The 22,322-nt window shown below is 33.1% G+C and overlaps 4 protein-coding genes across 12 annotated transcripts; all 4 read left to right on the top strand.

Moving 5' to 3' along the window:
• Nucleotides 1-12: 12 nt before the first annotated feature.
• Nucleotides 13-757, top strand: LOC125218461 (germin-like protein 9-3). The gene has a single exon (XM_048120132.2). It carries the CDS (start codon nucleotides 13-15, stop codon nucleotides 625-627), a length of 615 nt encoding a protein of 204 aa, XP_047976089.1. The 3' UTR covers nucleotides 628-757.
• Nucleotides 758-2,178: 1,421 nt separating this feature from the next.
• LOC125223624 (uncharacterized) lies at nucleotides 2,179-6,461 on the top strand. 9 transcript variants are annotated; one of them, XR_016134634.1, is made up of 5 exons: nucleotides 2,179-2,780; nucleotides 5,385-5,463; nucleotides 5,548-5,587; nucleotides 5,724-5,850; nucleotides 5,936-6,461. XR_016134634.1 is itself a non-coding variant. In XM_089063088.1 (3 exons), exons 1-2 carry the CDS (start codon nucleotides 2,226-2,228, stop codon nucleotides 5,439-5,441), a joined length of 612 nt encoding a protein of 203 aa, XP_088919214.1. In that variant the 5' UTR covers nucleotides 2,179-2,225; the 3' UTR covers nucleotides 5,442-5,463; nucleotides 5,548-6,461. The 9 variants fall into 9 exon arrangements, 2 of the variants coding, with proteins under 2 accessions (XP_088919214.1, XP_088919215.1); XR_016134635.1 differs by having other exon boundaries at nucleotides 5,733-5,850; XR_016134632.1 differs by having other exon boundaries at nucleotides 5,548-5,850.
• Nucleotides 6,462-9,094: 2,633 nt separating this feature from the next.
• Nucleotides 9,095-10,110, top strand: LOC125219926 (uncharacterized). The gene is made up of 2 exons (XM_048122019.2): nucleotides 9,095-9,256; nucleotides 9,524-10,110. Exons 1-2 carry the CDS (start codon nucleotides 9,133-9,135, stop codon nucleotides 9,922-9,924), a joined length of 525 nt encoding a protein of 174 aa, XP_047977976.1. The 5' UTR covers nucleotides 9,095-9,132; the 3' UTR covers nucleotides 9,925-10,110.
• Nucleotides 10,111-19,049: 8,939 nt separating this feature from the next.
• Nucleotides 19,050-19,970, top strand: LOC125221219 (NAC domain-containing protein 90-like). Its single transcript, XM_048123347.2, has 3 exons — nucleotides 19,050-19,244; nucleotides 19,322-19,605; nucleotides 19,740-19,970. The coding sequence occupies exons 1-3, from the start codon at nucleotides 19,082-19,084 to the stop codon at nucleotides 19,839-19,841; spliced, it is 549 nt and encodes a 182-aa protein (XP_047979304.2). The 5' UTR covers nucleotides 19,050-19,081; the 3' UTR covers nucleotides 19,842-19,970.
• The last annotated feature ends 2,352 nt before the right edge of the window (nucleotides 19,971-22,322 follow it).

Genomic DNA, 22,322 nt, shown 5'->3' on the forward strand with positions numbered 1-22,322 from the left:
AAACAAACAACAATGAATAAAAACATCCTCCTGATCATAGCTGCCCTTGCCCTTGCCCTCATCCAGAGCTCCACGGCAGGGGATCCCGACATCCTCACCGACTTCATCCTCCCACTAAACACGCCACCCCCGGCCGACGGGGGATTCTTCACCTTCACCGGGTTCCGGCCCCTTGTGACAGCCCCATTCCCTCCGACATTCAAGGTGTTCAAGGCCGGCATGGAGCAGTTCCCCGCGCTGAACGGGCAAAGCGTCTCCTACGCGGTGCTGATGTACCCCTCGGGCACGGTGAACCCGGTCCACACGCACCCGCGGTCGGCTGAGCTCCTCTTCCTCGTGCAGGGCTCCCTGGAGGTGGGGTTCGTCGACTCCACCAACAAGCTGTACACGCAGAACCTTCAGCAAGGGGATGTTTTCGTGTTTCCGAAAGGACTGGTGCACTTCCAGTACAACGCAGACGCGAAGAATCCGGCCGTAGCCATCTCCGCCTTCGGGAGTGCGAATGCGGGAACTGTTTCGCTGCCAAACACTCTGTTTAACACCACCATTGATGACACTGTTTTGGCTCTGTCGTTCAAGACTGATGTTGCCACCATTCAGAAACTCAAAGCTGGCTTGCACGGATAGAACCAGTTCAAACTAGTGTGTTTGTTGATTTTTATTGTGGAATAAATGGAGCTATTATTTTTATTTCTGTCCTTAAACCCTGTACTGTGCTGCGCTCTCTGTTGTATTCGTTTGATGATCTGTTACATATAAATCCCAATAGCTTCATACTCGGAGCCAATATTAATAAAGTAGTAAAATACTAGATGTAATAGAACTGCACCTAATATAATGTCGATTTGCGTTCTAAAATTAGATATTATTTGGAATTATTCTTGATAAATTTACAGAAATTATCCTATGAGATTCTCGAAAATGAATATCTTCAATGTATCCCCAACAACGTTCACTGACACCGCTGTTCATTATAAGCCCATGCCTCCATCTGGGATTCAATTTCGTCCTTCAATTTGTCGAATTTAGTATTTGAGTATCGATGTAGTGTTTCTTGCTCTCATTCCATCACATGTGATTCACGATTGTCGAAATTCATGCTTATTGTTGTCGTTGTTCACCCCTGATTCGGCAAGCTTAGACCTCAAATTAAATCTTTCAATCAAGATGTAGGTATATTATCTAAACTAATAAGTACTCCATACGTCTCTTTCAAGATAACTACTTTATCATTTTAGTCTGTAATGTTCATTCTTGTTATTTACTGTAGCGTAGTAAAAAGGTTTATATCTTCTCATGATTAAAATACTCAACCATTTTTTAGTTTGTTTGCATCATTCAATAAAATGGTCATTTTAAATGTAATGGAGAAAATAGCTTTTACATAAAGAACACATGCAACTTAGCAAGTTCAGACTAAGGAGTGTGAAGTGTGAACACACATGTATTCAATCAAAAGTTTGCAAATGTAGTTTTCAACCTACTGAGATGGAAAGAACATAAGGAAAGACCAAGAATAGGAATATCATCAATTATTATGCCTAATTCTTTAACATGTAAAACTGGCCGAGATGCATCATCTCCACGTCATAGTCTCAATTAGTGATTGGAAATAATTATTCTTTCCATGCATGAATATTCCATATTCCATAATACTAATAAAAGTAATTTAATAAATTCATAATTAAATTAAAGTGTATTAGATTTATCTATTAAAAAATCTGTAATAAATATTTCATGATCATTTTAGATATAAAAAAAAAAAAAAAAAAGTTATTCACTACTTACTGTGCATTGTAGGTGGGAGGGGCAGAGCCGACGACAGGAGACTCCGTGGGAGCGTTGCCAGTGCGGTGGCGACGCCCACTGTGGTGCACGGCGCCAAAATTGTGCATTTTGTGTTAATTAATTTTTAATTAATGAAAATTAGCCATAATTAATTCTTTTCATGCATGAATTTTCCATAATTAGTGATTGGAAATAATTATTCTTTCCATGCATGACTATTGACTATTCCATATTTCATAGGGAGTAGTATCTTTTAAATTTGTGATAACATAAATGGAGTGATTATACATAGGTGGTAGAATTATTCCATTCTTTGACTTTAATCAACCAGTAATTACCGACCGTACGGAACATAGTGGTGAGTTCTGACACAGCGGATTCCCCCCTGGAACATAATTATACTGCCCTGCCCTGCCCCCAATTCCACAACCGCTGCAATGGAACCAATTGGCGGCGCCACACCCTTCCGCCGCCACCACAAGCCGGCCGAGAGATTCCTCGGGGTGCTTCAACCCCAATCCCCCTCCTCCGCGCCGCCTATTGAGCTCTCCGAGCACGATATCTTTAGCACTCCGTCGGGCTATTCTTCGCCTCCTCCGCCAACTCATCGGAACCACTACGGCATCCTGTCGGCTCTCAACGGCACCATCAAGATCCGATCCAGATCCGAACACGACGTCCACCCCGTCTTCAACCACAAGGCCTCGATTGCGCCCTCGTCTCGGATGATGATTCCACGGCCGCCGCCGCCGCAAGTGGATAGGGTGAGGGTTTACCATCAATCGGCGCCGGTGAACATTCCGGTGATGCCGGAGGCGTTGCGGAGGAGGGCGGATGAGCTGGACGACGCCGTTTCTGATGGAGAGGAGGAAGACGATGGCAGAGTTAGATTACCGCCGCACGAAGTGGTGAATTCTAGGGATTCGCCGATGCTTGCGTGCTCAGTGCTGGAGGGGACTGGACGGACTTTGAAAGGGAGGGATCTCCGGCAGGTGCGCAATGCTATTTGGCGAAAGACTGGTTTCATTGATTGATTGGTTCATTAGTTGAAAGTGGATCATGTGATTTCATTGTATATAATTAGGGCTCACTTGTACATACTACCCATCTTCAACTCACTTTTTAGATGCATATATATCCTTTCCCGTGGAAAAATAATGTTTTTTTTGTTAATTTAATTCTCTTAATTACACTATACTTTGGAATCATGTTTCATCACTAACATTGCAGGCCTTTTTTTGTTTGTTTACTTACTCAATTGCTACATGTTTTGCTTGAAAACTGAACTTGTTTCTTGATGAAAGGTTAAGTTTGTTTATTTCAATAATTTGCTCAGTTTGTTTTATTGTTCTGTGCCTATAGAAGAAGTTTGTCTTGTCCAGCTGGTTGAAGGTTTAATCTGTCGAATTAAAAGTGATAAATACTGATGGTATCACGACTTATTTCCTGATTTTCTTGAATCATCGACTATAACAACACTGTGTCCTGCATGGTTTCCATAGACATGCATGAGTTTTATACTGATGGGACTTATGATTTTTTAAGTTTGCCGGTGGACCTTTCGTTTAGGGGCACCCACCCTATCCATGTTTATTTCTTTCTGGTAGTAAAACAATTCTTCTCCATAAAATTAGGATAAAAAGTGCAAATCGCCTTGTTGTCTAATGAGTAAACATTGTAGAGGTATGCCAAATCATTGATGATTTCTGGGCTATTGGTCACTAAAATTACAAATTATGACCGAATTCTTGGTATCTCTCACAATCTAAAAATGTGGCCAAAAAAATCACGAAAATTGACCGTGTAGCCAGTTTCTTACTATGGAGAAGCGATCTTGGGCGGTTATCACTAAGATGTAGAACTGTAGCAGCAGAATGAGGATGAGGAACGGACGTGAGAGAGATGGATTTCCGCCAAAGAAGCAGAAATGGTGAGTTGAGTAATTGAATAGGTCATCAGACACTGTAGTGTTGGGGAGCATTTGGTGATCGGTGCAAGCAGGGAGGGGTAGTTTTGAATTGCAGTGTGATGAGGAAGAAGAGGAGAGTGGTGACAAGGAAGAGTGGGATCATGCTTAAGTGGAAAATTAGATGGCATTTGGTAGCTATGGTTAATTTGAAGGTCAGACCATTCCGGAATTTGCAGCACTGATTTATGCTTTCATTGTGTTTGTGTTGAAATCAGACATTATTTTGGTAGAAAGACTATCGTGAAACACTAACATCTACAGCCACGGCGAGACAGTTGCTGGCAAAGGTTGGCAGCGATGGAGAGCTTAACCACCGGATTATAGTGGGTTTTGGGAGAGAGGGAAAGTGATGGCTTGTGAGGTGGAGCTATGCTAGGGCTCATGCTCATCATTGCGTTGCTGTTGTTGGTGTCTGTAGGATTGCAAGAAGGGACGTTGCTGTTGTTGGTGTCTGTAGGATTGCAAGAAGGGACGAGAGATGTAGGAGTGCAAGAAGGGATGAGAGAAGTAGGAGAGAGAGAAAGAAGGGTGAGGTGGAGGAGGGAGGGTTGGTTGGATTCTTTTTCTATTTTAATATACAAAACAACGTCTTTTTGATAGAATGAATTGGCACGTAAGATTTAATTTGTCACGTTAGTTTCGATTTGGCTGTAATAATAAGCATGGAAATTGGCTACAAGGTCATAACTCACGTTTTTTTTACCATTTTTTAAGTTCCAAGGAAAATACCAAAATTTGGTCTTAATTATGATTTCAGCGACCATGTTTTATTAGACAGGGAAGCAATACAAATTATACAATAGACTTGTCTTAATTTGCCTTAAGAAGTTGTTGATACTTGTGGACCATGGTTAGGCCTGAGGAGATTGCACGTTTATTTGTAATTGTTGCTGAAATTTTATAGGCCTTGATTGCTTTCTGCAACTGGAAAGCACAGATAAGATTACTATTAAACTCTGTTTTTCCTCTCCTTTTTACTTTGATTATTTCCCGTCTACTCTGCATAACAAATAAGTCGACAATCCTTCTCCACTAGTACCCACAGACGCCATCAGGGAACAGATAAGGTGTTTTGCTAATGATGATTCCCATAGTTTTGGGTTGAGCTGAAAAATACATATGGTAGCAACTTGGCCAGATCAGCAATCTTGCACAAAAAAAAACAATAGAAAGCAAGAAAATAATATCTGCCCTGCTGTCTTGGCCTTTGTTTCATATCAATGAGACAGATTTATCAGATATCTCAATAGTCTAAGGTTAATCAGTATAAATTTAGCAGAACTACATTGACTTGCTAGAAATTGTTGATTGTTATTGGATATATCTTATAACTGGAAAGAATTGTTTTTTGTTGGTATGATGTCAATTCAAAAACTAAAACTTGAGCTATATTCTTTTAGTGGTAAGCTTGACAAAAATTCCCTTGAATGGTATGTGACCGATATTCGAGCTTCGTACATAAGTGAAGTACTTCTAATTGTATATGTGATTGCTAGTCACTGTATGATCAATCTACTTTATTAAATGAGCCATAATCTTTGGTTTGAGTTGAAATCACAATGAATGCATTGAAAGAAATTGTCCAAATGTGGGCTTGGTATGTTTGATTTAATAATTGTTTTAACAGGAGAGGAGCCCAATTAGTTTTCGCTGCTCAATTAGAGAATCACACCTTGTTTCATGATGAGCAGAGTAGTGGTGGTGTGGTTAGAAATGACCCTCTACAACTCTTACTCGATTCAAGTGTTGAATTCAAGACTTTACCAGTGTTTGAACTTTCACTATTTCAGGTTGCAACAGAGCCCAGTGTTTGAACTTTCACTATTTCAGGTTGCAACAGAGCACATATTTAACTGTCTCTACTTTTTTAATCTGAACATAGATTTAGCTTTCATTCTGATCCTATTTACTTCTATAGTACTCATTAATAGTTTGGTGAGTTTGAAAGCACTAATTAGCAAGATAGAAGTTTCAGCTAGAAAAACTGCCACTTCAATTTAGTTTCCAAGGATGAAGGCAACATATATCTAAGATGGTTGGCATTTCCCAGCTGGAACTAGACATCCTTTCTGGACCGACGTGGCAATGAAAATGTAAGTGTTTAACTTTGTATCAATTTCACTCTTCTGCTTCATTGCTGATTGTGTTTCTGTTCGTGTTCGATAAATACCCGTGTAGGGCGCATAAGTTTCTGAGGCAGTGTTTTATACAATAGGGGTTCAATTTCAATATATAGAATTATGAGACAAATAATACAAAATCCTTGATGGTCTTGAGCTGATGCAAGTACTGTGCTACAGACATTTATGTGTAGGTAACGACATTCATTTCTTACACAGATTTAATTTACAAAATCGAATTTTGGTGTCGTGTTACTTGGCCTTCTCTTATCTTTGAAGAAGACAAGAAGATGAAATGAATGGTGTCCTGGAAGATAAAATAGGTGGCCAACTACCAAAGAATTTAATGCAATGCTGGATTTGAAGGATCTCTGATGAAAAATTACACTGATAAATCTAGGTTGTTGGAACTTGGAAATCCCATGGTCCATCTTCTTACACATTATTTGTTTTACCAGATAGTCACTTTAATGCCATTAGGTGGATCTTCTGCAACCTAGTTTTGTTAACAAATTTAATCGAATCGAATCTGAGTGTCACAAGTTTGATAGTGAGAATTGTTAGTGAGCATAATTGTGAGCTCTTATCTACATTTTTGTTTTAATTCCAGACTGAATAAAAAACACTGGAATTGTTAGTCTCACAAGCATTTTTCTAATTAAAAAAAAATTACTATAGCATTTTGTGTGAATATCATTGTGAAATTCATACTATCAATTTTTTTTTTATAAATCTCGTATATAATAATTACTGCATCAACCTCTGAGTAAAAAAAGTTATGGCGTGATGGACAGGGTATGGCGTTGGGGTTTATGAACATTCATTGACTGTTGAAATTGTTGGAAAATTCATATCGATATTCATCAAATCAAATAATTATAATTGGACAACCATATTATTTTATTGATCTTTAATCAAACAAATAACTATTTTTTCGCAAAAAGTTTATTTCCTTTTATGTTTTTTGTCACTGCTAATTTCGGCACATTAAGTGCACTTAATAAAATCGCTATTGTTGTTGCATTTTTATTTAATGAAGTAATCGAAAACGACTGAAAATCAACGTGTATAGGATTGGTTTTAATTTAGAAAAGATTTGGTGTTTGCTAGACGTGTTATGGGTCCAGTACAAGTAGTTACTGTTTTATATATAATAAATTCAAAGAACACAGTACATCAAATAATAAAAATTGGGGTGAATAGTAATCAAAACCCAATTAAAGGGGGTTGATAAATCATAAATGTAACGTTTTTTCTCCTTTCACTTTACTACCTATTGAATTCAAATAACGTCAACAGTCATGACTCATAATTCGCAAACGAAATTGTACGTAGACATGTAGTGCAAAGCAATATTCGTGGAAATAAATAATGGAGTAACTAAAACTCATGAAAACCACGCAATGTTAGATAGGAGTAGATATTACTCCCTCCGTTTCTTCATAATTGAGTCATTTTTTCATTTTGAAAAGTTTCTTCATAGTTGAGTCATTTCTATATTTGGTATTAACTTTTTTTTATCTTTCTTACTTTACTCTCTCTTACTTTATTCTCTCTACTTTATTCACTTTATATTTTATTCTCTCTACCTTTATCTTTCTCTTACTTTTTTATCTATTTATTTAACACACCCAATATTCCTTTTTAAAACTCCGTGCCGAAAAGTTTCGCCTCAACTATGGCGAAACGGAGGGAGTACTATTTTAGGGGAGTGTTAACTAAATAATAACCATTAGATATTTAAATTAAGGGCTTAGAGCATTAATCTCTAAATGTCAATACGAAAAATGTCAATAAGACCATAGGATTAGTTCCAAAAAATATCAATAGGGGTATTAATGTCAATTAACTACATGTTTAGTTATAACTAACTTTTAAAAGAAATCCCAAAACTTTAAATTCATATAACATATATCAAATTAAAGATAATTTCATAAGGATTCCAACGATATCATACATGCATATGTTCCGACGTCAAAATTTGAAAAAAAAAATTCAAATTTTTTTAATTTTTTCGTACAAGCAGAAATGTCAACATACTATATAAAATATGTCAATATAATACAGGTAGAATGTCAATATAAGCAACGGGTTAACATTCTTAAAGCATTGTGTTGACATTCTCAAAGCATTGAGTTGATATTTTCGGAACACTATATTGACATTTTCATCCAAAACCCTAATTTGGAGTTTTTTTTTTATCTTTTTCGATTTAATTAATAAAAATAAAAATTACACGTGACAAATTGTAGACCACACGTTTTCTAAAATCCTATGGCCTTAAATTAGTTGTACTTAGCAATTAAATGATCAGTTAGCAATTAATCACTCCCACTACCTTCATGTACACATTACCAGCATATATATGTACATCAATAAAGTTTAAAATAAACCTTGAAAGATAACAATCGAATTTCGACGATAAATCGAGCTACCTATGCATGTAAATATTAACCATGATAATAATTTAGTGTATTTCACATTTGTTTCATATTGATACAAAATGTTTAAAGTTTAATTATAAATTTCATTCATATTTATTTTCGTATGTTCCGTTATTTTTGTTTGGATATCGTTAACTCTTAATTTGTCTATGTATAGTACAAAACGCTTTACTATTGTTTCAAGTTTGTACAAAAAGTTTTTCATTACTTTATATTAGTACCAAAAAATTTCATTATTGTTTCATGTTTTGTACAACATGTAAGTAAAGAGTTAACGGTATCCAAACACATATGACAAAATGTATTAAATTAAACACGAATAAAACATTTTTTATAATTCATGTAGGCATCAAACATTTTGTATTACTAATGTATATGCATGCATAAGCATAAACATAATAGATTTCATATTTAAGAAAATGCCATTGGTGGTGAATTATTCGTTTATTCTACGGAATTTAACATGTTTATGCATGCATAATTTGTAATTATATGCAATAAGGAGTAATTTTTAGTGGATGTTGCATGTGTGTATATGAAAATAGATGGGAGAAAAATAGAGTGTTATGTAATTTGAAGTGAAATTAGAAAGAAAAAGCAACACACATGATATGCACAGGAGAGTTGAAAAAATGGATGGTACAATAAATTGGGGAAGGGAATGACTGGTTGTGGTGTACTGCATATATTTATTGATATCAACAACCTACTCATGCACTTGGCCCCTTCATTTAGTGTGCTTTCCTATATTTATATGAACCCTATTTCCACTTCTGTTTACTACTCACATTATAACACTTCTCCTTCAACAATGTCGATCACTCCAGCTTTTGCTTTTCTACTCACATTCTTCCTCGCTGTTGCTCTCGTCAAACCTCAACCCCTCCAGGGCTCGGTCCGTTGTCTCGACTGCCCTCTCAACTCCGATCTCTCAGGTTCTTCATTAATTTTCTGCTAATATTCATTCGTTCATCTATTTTTATTTCGTTTTCTATAAACAATGAAATTTACTACTATCACACTCCTAATTCCTATCATCATAAAAAAAGTGCTTAAAGTGGGCACAAATATACTAAAACGGTCATTATACTTGATTGATGTGCGACTTCTTATATTTCACATGACAACACCAACTATGTTATTGTTAATTAACTAACCATACATTTTAGTAATTATTTTTCTCTCTTGGTCTAATTAACTAGGACTTCAAGTTTTGGTGAAATGTGACAAAGTGAAGAAGCTGGCCATGGCCTACACCGAGGAAGACGGCGTCTTCACGACGGACCTTCCATCGGACGGGACAGAGACGGCCACCGCAACTCCCTCCAACTGCATGGCCAAGATCATGGGAGGGCCCCACCAGCTCTACATATCTAATAAGGACTCCGTCGTTGCAATTACCAGTGCCAAGGAAAAGGGAGGCCATTTCACTACCGCCACACCCCTCACCTTCTACAAAGCATGCCCTGCAAAGGGGAGGTGTGGAGGCAAAGACAATGGATTTGATTCCTCCAAGACTGTGGATGTGCCCTTGCCAAGAGAGTGGGGTCTAGCACCATCTAGCTATTACGTCCCATTTATCCCAATAATTGGGATTCCTTAATTAATTACTATTATTAGTGTGTTTGTCATAATTAAGACAAGGAAACACAGGTTTGTTTGTTGTTTTCATATGTTTGATTGTTTAAGTGCTTGAGTGTGTTTAATTGTGTGTTATAGATATGATCAATAAGTTTCTGTGCTGGTAGGACGTTTGTAGCTGCTTTTATAAAGTGGTTTGCTTCTTCAATTCTTTCTTCTACTACAATTTTTTATGTTGTTTCTCGATATTATCTCCAACCTTAGCTTTAAATTGTGGCTAATGACAAATTAGTAAAATTAAGATAAAAATAAATAGAAAATTGAAAATTGTAGTTCAATGGTTATTTATAATTATATAGTAAAAATTACAACCCAAGTTTCAGAAAAAAATAAAATAAAACGAAAATCATAGAAGGGTTCGATTTACTTTAATGTCCACTCCGGACTAAACCACAAATAACATTACGATGTACTTCCTCCGTCCCTGAAAATTTATCACTTATTTCCATTTTCGTTTGTCCCTAAAAATTTATCACCTTTCACTTTTATCATTTTTGGTAGTGAACTCCATATTCTACTAACTTATTCTCATCCACATTTTATTATAAAACTATATAAAAGTACTACCCACATGTCATTAACTTTTAAAACCTATTTTCTATTACATTTCTTAAAATCTGTGTCGAATCAAATAGTTACAAATTATAAGGGATAGACTATAGTGGAAGTTTTATTTATATCTAGTTTTTTACATAGTATGGGCCAAATTGCCGGGTATTGAAGTATACTCTTTTGGAGAGGCCCAAATAAACTGCTAATTCAAATGCTGCTTCTCCTACTGAAAATAAATAAGGCCCAGATTATACACATTTACAATGAAATGACATGCTACATTGAGTGTCCTATAATTTGGACGCTTTTAGTTGAATTAATAACTAATAAGGCATGATTAAAATCAATAATTTAATTTAATTAAATATTTAACTTACACTATTAGGGACGTGATATCAGATTTATTTTACGACCTTAAAATTGGGTTGATTTTATTTTTTTTTTATCAAACTTCAATCTACAATATCATATTTCAAACATACCCATTAAAACTATAGTAATTGATGTTTTTATATTTAATTTTGTGCATTTTTTGTATAATAATAAGAAGAAAAAAACTATATCATTTGTGTTTAAGTTATAATCCCACACTTCATCCTACAATAATCAATCATTACAAATACAAAATTATAATAATGGTAGGGATCAGATCACTTAGGATTCACTAATTACCGGGACCTCTTTTTATTAATTGGGTCTGAGATGGCTAATCTCAGAGGTACAAGCCAATACAAGAGTGATACTAAAATTACACACTAATCTTGTACAAGAGGTTACAATTGAAGAATCCTAGACTAAATTCAAGTGCAACACAGAACTTGAGTCTTCATCTTCTTCAATAATCCTGCACACTTAAAGAAGCGTTGTTAGTAACACAAGAAATGATCCCGAAGGATCTAAAACACAAAGAAACTGCACAAGTCACGGTTACAAGCACTGGAATATGGCTCAGGTCGCAATAGGCGACTACAACGGGCCAAGAACCTCCCCAAAGCTACAACCAACCGTCACAAGAGAGAATCACTGAACAAGGACACCAGAAACCCTAGGTTTCACCGGTTACCACCACAGTAAGCCTCCTCAACACGCGAATCACCACAGGTCTCTCAGAACACAGTCACGCACTCAAGAAACCCTCGCACACCACCTCCAAGCTCAGGAGATCGGTCACAGAAAGAAGAAAGAAGACCGAACCCTAGGGTTTGAGAAGGAAACCGAAGAAGTTTCCTAACACTCAAACTAAACCGATAGATCTCTTAAAAACTGAGAATCATCGGTGGAAACACAAGCTTGAAGAAAAACTCCGGCTAGAGACGCCGGAAACCTAGAGAGAAGTCAGAGCGCGTTCGAAGAGAGAGAGAGAGAAAAAAAAAAGTCTAGCGTTTTAGCAGAATGAGAGAAGTGAGAGGTCAGCCTCTCACTTAACAAACACACTCCAGATCCAATGGTAGAGGCTCAGGATCCGCGTGGAGCTGCTTACGTGGCGGCCATCGGGACAATCAGGTAAGTAACGGGCCTGCAACGCATTGGGCCGGTTACACTTAACTTGGGCTCAGATATTAATTGGATTAGGGCCAACCCAATTAATTAATATGTAAGTCCAATATGCAAAGGTCCACAAATATTCAACAATAATAATCCAAATAATTCAATCCTACGTTATCCCATATCACTCGCATCCATCAAGTGATCAAACCATTCATTTGTGTATCCTCAGTGTTAATAGTCACTTCGTCCATCATTTAAATAGTCATTTTGACTTGACATAGATTTTAAGAAATTGTTTAATTTTGTGAAGAAAAGTAAATAATTGGATCCATTTTTAATACTCCTATTAGTTTTATAATGGATTATATGTGTAAAAATTAGTGGAAAGTGGAGTCTATTGAGTCATGAAAAAAGTACATGGTTCTTTAATTGTGGATAATCCAAAGTGGTAAAATGGAATGACCTAAAATAAAATACAATGTAAATAACTTAGGACGAAGACTACTATTATTACATTCCTTCTACAATCTTAATTGGCAAGTTATCTTTATTTCAACCAATAGTCAAGGATTTGAAGAAGTGGTAGTACGTACGTGTGATATGGTGTGGCTTGTGTGATATGTAGGATTATGATGTCGGTAAATGGAAAACATCTTATTTCATGCATGTTAGTCTCTGAACAAACAATTATCAATTCTATGAGAAAATGGGAGCCACAATAATGAATCACAAGCAATAGTGTGGAGCATGTACTTTATGCAACGAAAGGTGTACTTTATGACTGTCGTCGTTGAATAAGTCGCGTCTTATTATCCCTCTTTTCAATTGGTTTTATTATAGTTGTGGCATTCAATTTCCTTTTTTTTTTAAATTTTTCTTATTAATTTTATGAACCAATATTGAAGTTATATACATGACTCTTTAACTTATCTATAGACTGCAGCATGACTCTTTCTATTGACTACTTGACTTAATATTCGTATGTGTTTTTTTTATTTCTTGATGTTTTGAATTAGAACGAAGACGGTATATATTTAACGGTAAATTATTTGGACGTCCAGCACTCCAGCTAAGATTTTAAATTTTAAAATTGAAAAAAAGAACTTTTAAAAATAATATACTATTTAAATATAAACAATATTATAAAAATTAAACTATAATATTCAAATAATTAAAATTAAATACAATCACATCATAGCACTTATTTTCTATTCTTCATATTTTGAAATGCACATCTTTTATTATTTAATCTATATAAAGATTTATTTACGTAATTTTGGTATTCAGTGCATGTTAATATACATGATATGTTGGATCAACCGATCAAGTCGTCCAGTCATCAGTAAGTATGAATATAAAATTACTAAACTAAAAGAGTTTTTAATCTATAACAAGTTAATTAGTGAACCTAATCAACCACAAAGTTGAACATGTTTATTTAGGAAATACAGCGAAGAGAAAGAGTTATTATGTGAGTTGACCTATTAGTAAAGTGGTTAATTCCAAGACCAAGATCTTGAGTTCAAATCTACAAAAACACGACTTTAAATAAATAGTTTACCTAATTATCTTCAATTAAATAATTAAGCACTAAATAAAACTAGATTACCTAACTCAAACATTTACCCTCATCTAAAGCGAATTGTGGAGCAGCAATTTTAATATTTTAACTTCTAAATAAAGAAAATCCTTCTCTCATATTCATAGGTAATAATTTGGTAATTATTGATTTTCTATTAATTAATATTATCCATTCACAATTAAAACATAAATACAAATTAATATTTTATCAAACAAAAAATTAAGTTATTTACATAATTGATCTGATCGTGTGCGTTATATTGCTACCTATTTAAGTTGCTAACTCTGCTAACTCATCAATGCAGTGTATTAAAAAGTCAATACGGTGACATTAAAATGTCAACACATAATATCAACACATTATATTGAAGTTCAATAAAATCATGTGTTGACATTTTTAATACATTGCGTTGATGGGTTAACAAGTTAGCAACTTAAGAAAGTTAGCAATTGACCACACCCCTGATCTAATATATACACCTAAAAAAATACTAACTAATTAGTTATAATTTAGCTATCCAAAACTAAATAATTTAACATGATCTTTAACTATTTGGATAATTTCAACCTAAAATATTTACTATCTACGTAGCTATTCCCCAGAGTATCAAAACGAAGAACAAAATATTATTGCAGAGATATGAATGTTAACTGGCTTGCTTTTTAAGTTGGCTTGAAAAGCCTTTTCAAAATCTTGACAAAAAATTTATACCTCTATGTTTTGCATTATTTAATGGTCTATTTGGGACATCTGCTGCTGTACGATAATATTTCAAGAGCTTCACCCGAATTAAGAGCTGAGAAAAGAGAAGGCTTTTATGATGTTTAAAATATTGGATGAAATGATGGTGTTCAAACTTCTCATCCTCACCGAGACAATTGACAATTAGTCGTTAGTCAAGCATTCACCTATGTTTGGTCTTTTTTGTTAGTTGTTTTTTTTACATTCTAGTTATGGTTTCTTGGTTGTCGGCTTGTTGGTTTTGTTATTAAATTATGGTTTCTTGTATTTTGCTTGTTGGTTGTTGCCGGTTTTGGTTATTTGTGGAACTCTCTTGCTCACCATTTTTTGTTGATTTTGGGCATTGTATTTTCTATAAATGAATGTCAACTAAGAACTCATTAGTAATTACTAACCATTTTCTTTGTCTTAAAAAATGTTATAACAGAATAAAACAATTGTGTAATCAAGACAAACAGAAACGTAAATAGACAAAGATTTACGTGGTTAACAAACGTTGTGTTGGCTACGTCCACGGATAGAAAACGGAGAACATATTGTTTTCAGATTGTTTTTCGAATTAAAGAGTTGCGCCCTACTTCTATATAAATAGGTACACAGACGACGGGCTAAGCCCAATAAGACAATTAGGGCCTAAAATAGAAACGTAGCATAGCATCGAACCCTCCGTTTGGCTAGCGGCAAACTATACAGATTCAAGGCATACTAAAAATATCTTAAAATTTTGAATTCATATAACTATCTCGATTTAAAAAATTCACTTAACACATGGAGTATTAAACTAAAGGTAATCATCCGAAAATGATATCCTAATTGCATATTGAGTCGTTTTCACATATTTCGACGATACAGTTGATATCAATAATTCAAGCATAATAAATTAATATAATACATATGTAATGTTAATATTAAATTATATTGACATACATATCCTTATGTTGATATATTTAGTATACTATATTGACATCATGATCATATGCGGAATTTAATTGTTATTATTGTTTTAATAATTTATTAAGATAAAAAAATGTAATTATAATAATTATGAATACTGAATAAAAATTATTATTATTATTATTATTATTATTAATTTGTTATAAATTACTACCACTATTAATTAAGAAAATCTATAATTTAATTTTTTTGATACTACTTAATAGTGATAATAAAAATAAATAACTGTAACTATAATTGTAATAATAGTTACTATATTTATTATTTATCATCAATTGATAAATTATTAAATAAATATTAATGTAAATATTAAAATTATGAATCACAATACCGTATGATTATCGATCGGTAACTTATTAACCAAATTTTAAAATAATATAAAAGTTATAGTTCGACTAATTTAATTTGTATTTTATTAATTTATTTTTAAATTGAAAAATCTTATTTCTATTATTATGTTAATTAGTTAATTCAATTATTATGTCAATCAATTAATTAAGTTTAATAAATTAATATAAGTTTAAAATCCTTAATTTTTTCATAATATTTCCAAACATAAAAATTTAATTTATCATAAATCATACTCCATTTCTTAGATTTTATTCCCAAGAATTATAATTCCCAATAACATAATTTTCTCGATAAATAAATGATCCCTTAGGTTTACGTAAATTGCATGCTTCTCTAAATCAAATTTTGCGATTATGTGATGTACTCGTCATTGCGGACCTCACCAAGTTCAACCATAATGGTTGACAATCGATTAAGTAGCTACAAACGAGTGGATTTTGAACTAAACTTATCCTGCAATGATGACTAATTAGTAACCTTGGATAATCAATTCTCGTTTTATAAGTCCAACAGTCCAACTACTGGATCTGAAAAAAGTCTAATTAAATATACAATTAATTAACATAAATGCTGTGTTTGTGTGTTTCGTCGTGTACTTATTTTCTTCGCAAATAGAAAGTGACAATTAGTCTAAACTCTAAACCCATTGAAAAAGTGATATTATAAAGAAAAGTTTACATATGTTTAATATATGAGATATTGACCTCTAATATGACAAAACTTTCAAAAAGTTGGATTTTTCTCACGAACTTTAAAATTGACAAATAATATCACGAACTTTACCCTCAGTTTGTTTTTTTCCCACAAATAAAAAAATTCATGTTATTTTAATAGATTAAAGAACAATTTTAGAGCGTATGCTTCAAGAAAAACTATCTTCAAAGATTGAAAAACTTGAAGCTCTCAAAATTGTTGTCGAGAAATTACGAAAACAAATCCGTATCATAATATTATTTGGGGGAATTTTTTTATTCATGGGAAAAAACAAACTGGAGGTAAAGTTCGTGATATTATTTGCCAATTTTAAAATTCGTGAGAAAAATCTAATCTTTTGAAAATTTCGTGATATTAGATGCCAATATCCCTTAATATATATATATATATATATGCACTACATACATTCCTTAGCACATCAGTTCATCTTTTTCATCGCTTAAAAACATCGTCTAATGAAAATAAGGAAAAAATATTACCCGGATGAAAGAAACTTTGATAAATGGATATTTGTTGATTTAATATTGAGTAGTATAATTTTGATGAGAATTTGACAAAAAATTATGCAACAAATATAGCCCTATTGTTTTTTATATATATAACTAGTATATAACTGTTGGCAAAAAATTCAATCATACAAAAAATAAATAGTGTATTGATCTTTAAAATTATAAGCTTTGGCTAAATTTTGGCATTAACAAATTTTGAAATTGATTTAAAATATTACAAACTTTACATATTTTGGTCATCAATCTTCATATCCTACTAATGTATGTGCCTTTTTTTTTAATCATACGTGGCACAACTAAATTAATGTATCTTTCTACGTGGTTTTTTATCCTACTTGTCACGGACTTAATAAGTGGTATATAAAATATCATAAACGTTGCGTGGTTGCCGACGTAGATTAAGTTTTTACCGAAAATATCTTATTTGGATCAGTTTTGAAAATAACAGACGGAAAGTAAAGTTTGTGATATTTTAGTCCAATTTTCAAATTTATGATAAATACCAGAATTTGATCAAAATTTATAATTTTAGAGACCAATATTCCATAAAAATAAATAGGGACATTGGCATGTAATATCACGAAACTTTCAAAAAGTTGGGTTTTTCTCACGAACTTTAAAATTGACAAATAATATCACGAACTTTACCCCCAGTTTGTTTTTTCCCATGAATGAAAAAATTCATGTTATTTTAATAGATTGAAGAACAATTTTGTAGGGTGTGCTTCAAGAAAAACTATCTTCAAAGATTGAAAAACTTGAAGCTCTCAAAATTGTTGTCGAGAAATTACGAAAACAAATTCGTATCATAATATTATTTGTGAGAATTTTTTCATTGGTGGGAAAAAACAAACTAGGGGTAAAGTTTGTGATATTATTTGCCAATTTTAAAGTTTATGGGAAAAATCCAATTTTTTAAAAGTTTCGTGATATTATATGCCAATATTCCAAATAAATAACATTGATTAGGGGTGTCGAAATGGATATCGGGAATTGGATACCCGATATCCAAACCCGAAATATCAGGTAATTGGATACCCGATACCCGATTTTTCGAGTTTCGGGATCGGGTTCGGGTATAGGATTTTTGGATTATTGGGTATCGGGTAACCCGATATCCGATCGGGTATATCCAAATTATCCGAATTATCCGATTTTTTTTAATTTCTTTTAAATTTAAAAAATTATGTATCTATTTTATTATTATTTGAAAAAATGTAAATTTGAATTTCTGCTTGACTATATTGATACAGACTCCTATAATTTCTCATCTCAATAATATTGTAATAAGCAACATGATTTATAAAGTAATAGTTGTCATTTAAGTATTTTTTTTTTATTGTCTTCTGATTAATTCATAACCTTCCGAATTAGAATAAAAATGCGGAGTAGTAATTTTTCAACCTTTGGCATCTGTCCTATGATGATTAAAACTGAAATTAATATGACAAAATCAAGTGTGATAGTAAGACAATAAAAATACATTTTGAATAAGTTAACGTCGTTTAGATCAATATTCAAAATATAATTAAGTTTATTTGTCCAAAATGAAATCGTTTTATTGTTATATTATGAAATTATAACTTATGAATTTTTTTATTTCTAATAATTTGTAGTAGTTTTTTTTTCATCTTAAAACTCGAACTACTTCAAGTTTGTATTAAATTCAAACTAAAAGTTTATATTTCTAAAATTTTGTAGTTAATTTTCTTTAAAAAATATTTTAAAAATCCACAATCGGGACTGGATACCCGATTTTTTGGGACTGGATATCCGAGTCGGGTATTTGGGTACCCGAAATTATTTTCGGATCGGGTATCGGGTATTAGATTTTGGGAAATTCGGGATCGGGTACCTGAAATTTTTGGATCGGGTATCCGCGGGTACCCAGTTTGAAGGCCTGTCATTGATATTGGCTGTTGCAGTAAAACATTTTTTTAGCGGTTAAGGCATTTTCCCCATCGTTTAGAGGGTACAGCAGTAATAACTTCTTCAGTTGACCGATTCATTATTTACCAAAACCAAATTCTTGCAAATTTAAATCTAAAAATATGATGGGACAGCAGTATCTATATTTTCTCTCCCACACCGCGTGGCAAGATTCACTATCACCTTATTTTCCAATTTAACACGGTAATAATCTCACCTATTTAATAACCATCTCATTCTCATACAGGCAACTCCCAACATACCAAATCAGCAAAAAAAATAAAAAATAAAACACAAATATGGAAGAATTGGCCACAGGATTTCGATTTTTCCCAACAGAAGAAGAGCTCATCTCATTCTATCTTCACCACAAGCTCAAATTAGAAGATGATGAAACCAGCAACATTCACCGCGTCATACCAATCCTCGACATCTACCGCCTTGATCCGTGGCAACTCCCATGTACATTTAATTCAATGACATCATCGCAACATTTCGTTATTTTTTTTAAAAAAATTGTACTATTGTTAATTTTGCAGCACATTGCGGGGAGCTATGCCATGGTGACATGGAGCAGTGGTTCTTCTTCATGCCACGACAGGAGAGGGAGGTGCGTGGGGGGCGTCCCAGCCGCACCACCGCCTCCGGCTACTGGAAAGCGACAGGGTCGCCGAGCTATGTGTACTCGTCGGAGAACAAGGTGATCGGCGTGAAGAAGAGCATGGTGTTCTACAAGGGGAAGGCGCCCACCGGAAGAAAGACTAAGTGGAAAATGAATGAATATAGAGCTATTAAAGAAGATCTCACTACTTCCATGCCCATGGTATCAACTCTTCCCTTACTCATTTTTTTATGGGCATTAGCGCTTAATATCACCAAATTTTTGAAAGATTTATTTTTTTCATATTATATTTTTGTCTACAACACTAATGCAAACAATATTATTTTTATTTACAGTTGAGGCACGAAATGTGTTTGTGTCGGGTTTACGTTGTATCAGGGAGCTCAAGGGCGTTTGATCGCCGGCCTACTAGTGTGGCCGCTGTGGAGATGAGTTGAGGTTTAATGAAATGGAGTATAGATTGAAGTGTTTAGTGATATAAATTGGTTTGACTAAACCCTGCTATGGTATTAAATATTAGAGGATTGTTGGAATAAGATTACAATGTAGTAGTAATTGTCAGTTAACCAACTACCGTTTATTCAGCATTTCTCATTACAATAAGTAATTGGCTTTATGTTGCATTCGGTCAACACTAATTTGTTTTTAATTTTAAAAAGAAAAATATTTGTTGAAGATTGCATATTAAATCGCACTAAAGAATCCATTTGTCATTTTCTGTAGTACAGCTGTCGCTATATAGACTTGTATAGACTAGGTTTTTAAAGTCAATTTATCATTCCATCTGTTCCAATAATTGGGCAACACATCGTCTAATTGGGCAACGCATCGTCGTAAAAACCAATGTTTTAAAAACTGGACCGGCAAGCAAAACGATAAATCTACTGGTTTATAGTTCAACCGGTTGGATCAATTAAGAGCATCTCCAATGCAAATAGGCTAGCCATAGGCCAGTCACTCTCTCTCCCTGCCACGTCAGCAGCACTAAAAATCCATCTGTCACATCAGATTTAGGCCAGCCGCAATAAAAATAATTCAAAAAATACTACATTTACGGAATTAAAATTACGATTAAATTGCGGAATTAAAATTACGATTAAATTACGGAATTAAATTTACGACATATATACGGGAAAAATTCGTTAATTTTATTTAAATAAAAAAAGTACATTAACTAAAAATCAAAAAAATTACATAAGAAAAAAAAATCGGGACTTCCACACACGAGCCACCGCCTCACTCTACTCCTCACTAATTTATTAAAAAAATACATTAAAAAATGTTAGTATGCCTTGAATCCGTTATAGTTTGCCGCTAGCCGAACGGGGGTCTTAATTTTGTATTGGGTCTAGCCTGTCGTCTGTGTGCCTATTTAAAAATTACATAATTAAAAAAAATTCATAAAAAAGTACATTAAAAATGCAATAAATAAAAAAAATGCATAAAAAAATACATTTAAAAAATACATCAAAATTTTTTTTAAAAAAAATTAAAAAATAGCGCTGGCCGATCGGCACGCCACAATGGCGGCCAGCGCATCGCGATCGGTTAGCCCACGCCGCTTTTTTCGCCGATTTCGGGTTGGCCTGCTGCAATGGTTCGGCTAGCGACGCGAATCGGCTAGCCGGCATTGGAGATGTTCTAAACCAATTAGTTGAACCATTTTACTGTTACAAATATACATAATTAAATATATACTCTCTTCGTCCCATAAAATATGTGCACTTTCCATTTTTGTCTGTCCCACACAAAAAAGTGCATTCCATTTTTGGAAAATTATATCAATTTAATAATATAGGTCCCACTATCCACTAACACTATTTCAACTACCATTCTTCTCCTCTCTCTTATTTTACCATTTTTTTTAAATTCTCGTGTCATACCCATTGCACTTATTTTTATGGGACGGAGGGAGTATAATACAAAAAATATACTCTCTCTGTTCCCTCACAGTTGGGGTTAAACTTTTCGGCAGGGGGTTTAAGAAGGGATGTTGAGTGTGTTAAACAAATAGATAAAATATTAAGAGAGAGAATAAAGTAAAAAGTGAATACAGTAGAGATAATAAAGTAAGAGCTAGAGTAAACTAAGAAAGAGAAAAATGTTACTATATATGGAAATGCCTCAACTATGAAGGAACTTTTCGAAATAGAAAAATGACTCAACTATAAAAGAACGGATGGATTATTAAATTTAGTAAATTATAAAATACACTTAATAATATATCACAAAACATTAAACCTTATAGATAATTAGTTCTATATAATAATATAAATTCAGTAAATATCAAATATATAAATTATTAATTAGTGTGGATAAAAAAACTAATATTTCATTTGTTAAAATAAATAAAGTTCATATTAATTCAAAAATATTTATGTGATAAAATAATATTATAATTAAATACGAATCATTACTTAGTTTTAGATAAGAATATTCATTAATATTAATAGAGTATATAAATTAAATATATACTATAAAAATAATTATTTATAGTAAATAATGAACTTTATATGGAAATAAAAATATTAGTGACAAGTAAAGTATTATTAAAATTTAGAGAATGATAAAATTATATAATTATAATTAACAATTATAGTAAAGAATATAACATTAAAAGAATTATTAGTTTATGTAGATAATTTTTTTTTAATGTTTAATGTATAAGAATATTTAATGTTCAAATCGTTCAAGAATTTAAGAATGAGATATTTAGGGCTTGTTCGGTAGCTATGTCATGTTTCGACTACACATGATACCATTATGATAGTAATCATAGTTTCGATTAGTTAATTTACATATATTGGGTGTTTGGTAGATTAAGATAATTTTGAGTTATCTTATTGTAGTCTTTGGTACAACAAGTCATAAGCAAGGATTAAAATTATGATTGCCAAAATTATCCTCATTAATATAAT

Source organism: Salvia hispanica, chromosome 1, assembly GCF_029641045.1.
Source record: "Salvia hispanica isolate PSC_SH4W2 chromosome 1, Shi_PSC_v1, whole genome shotgun sequence".
Lineage (NCBI taxonomy): Eukaryota > Viridiplantae > Streptophyta > Magnoliopsida > Lamiales > Lamiaceae > Salvia > Salvia hispanica.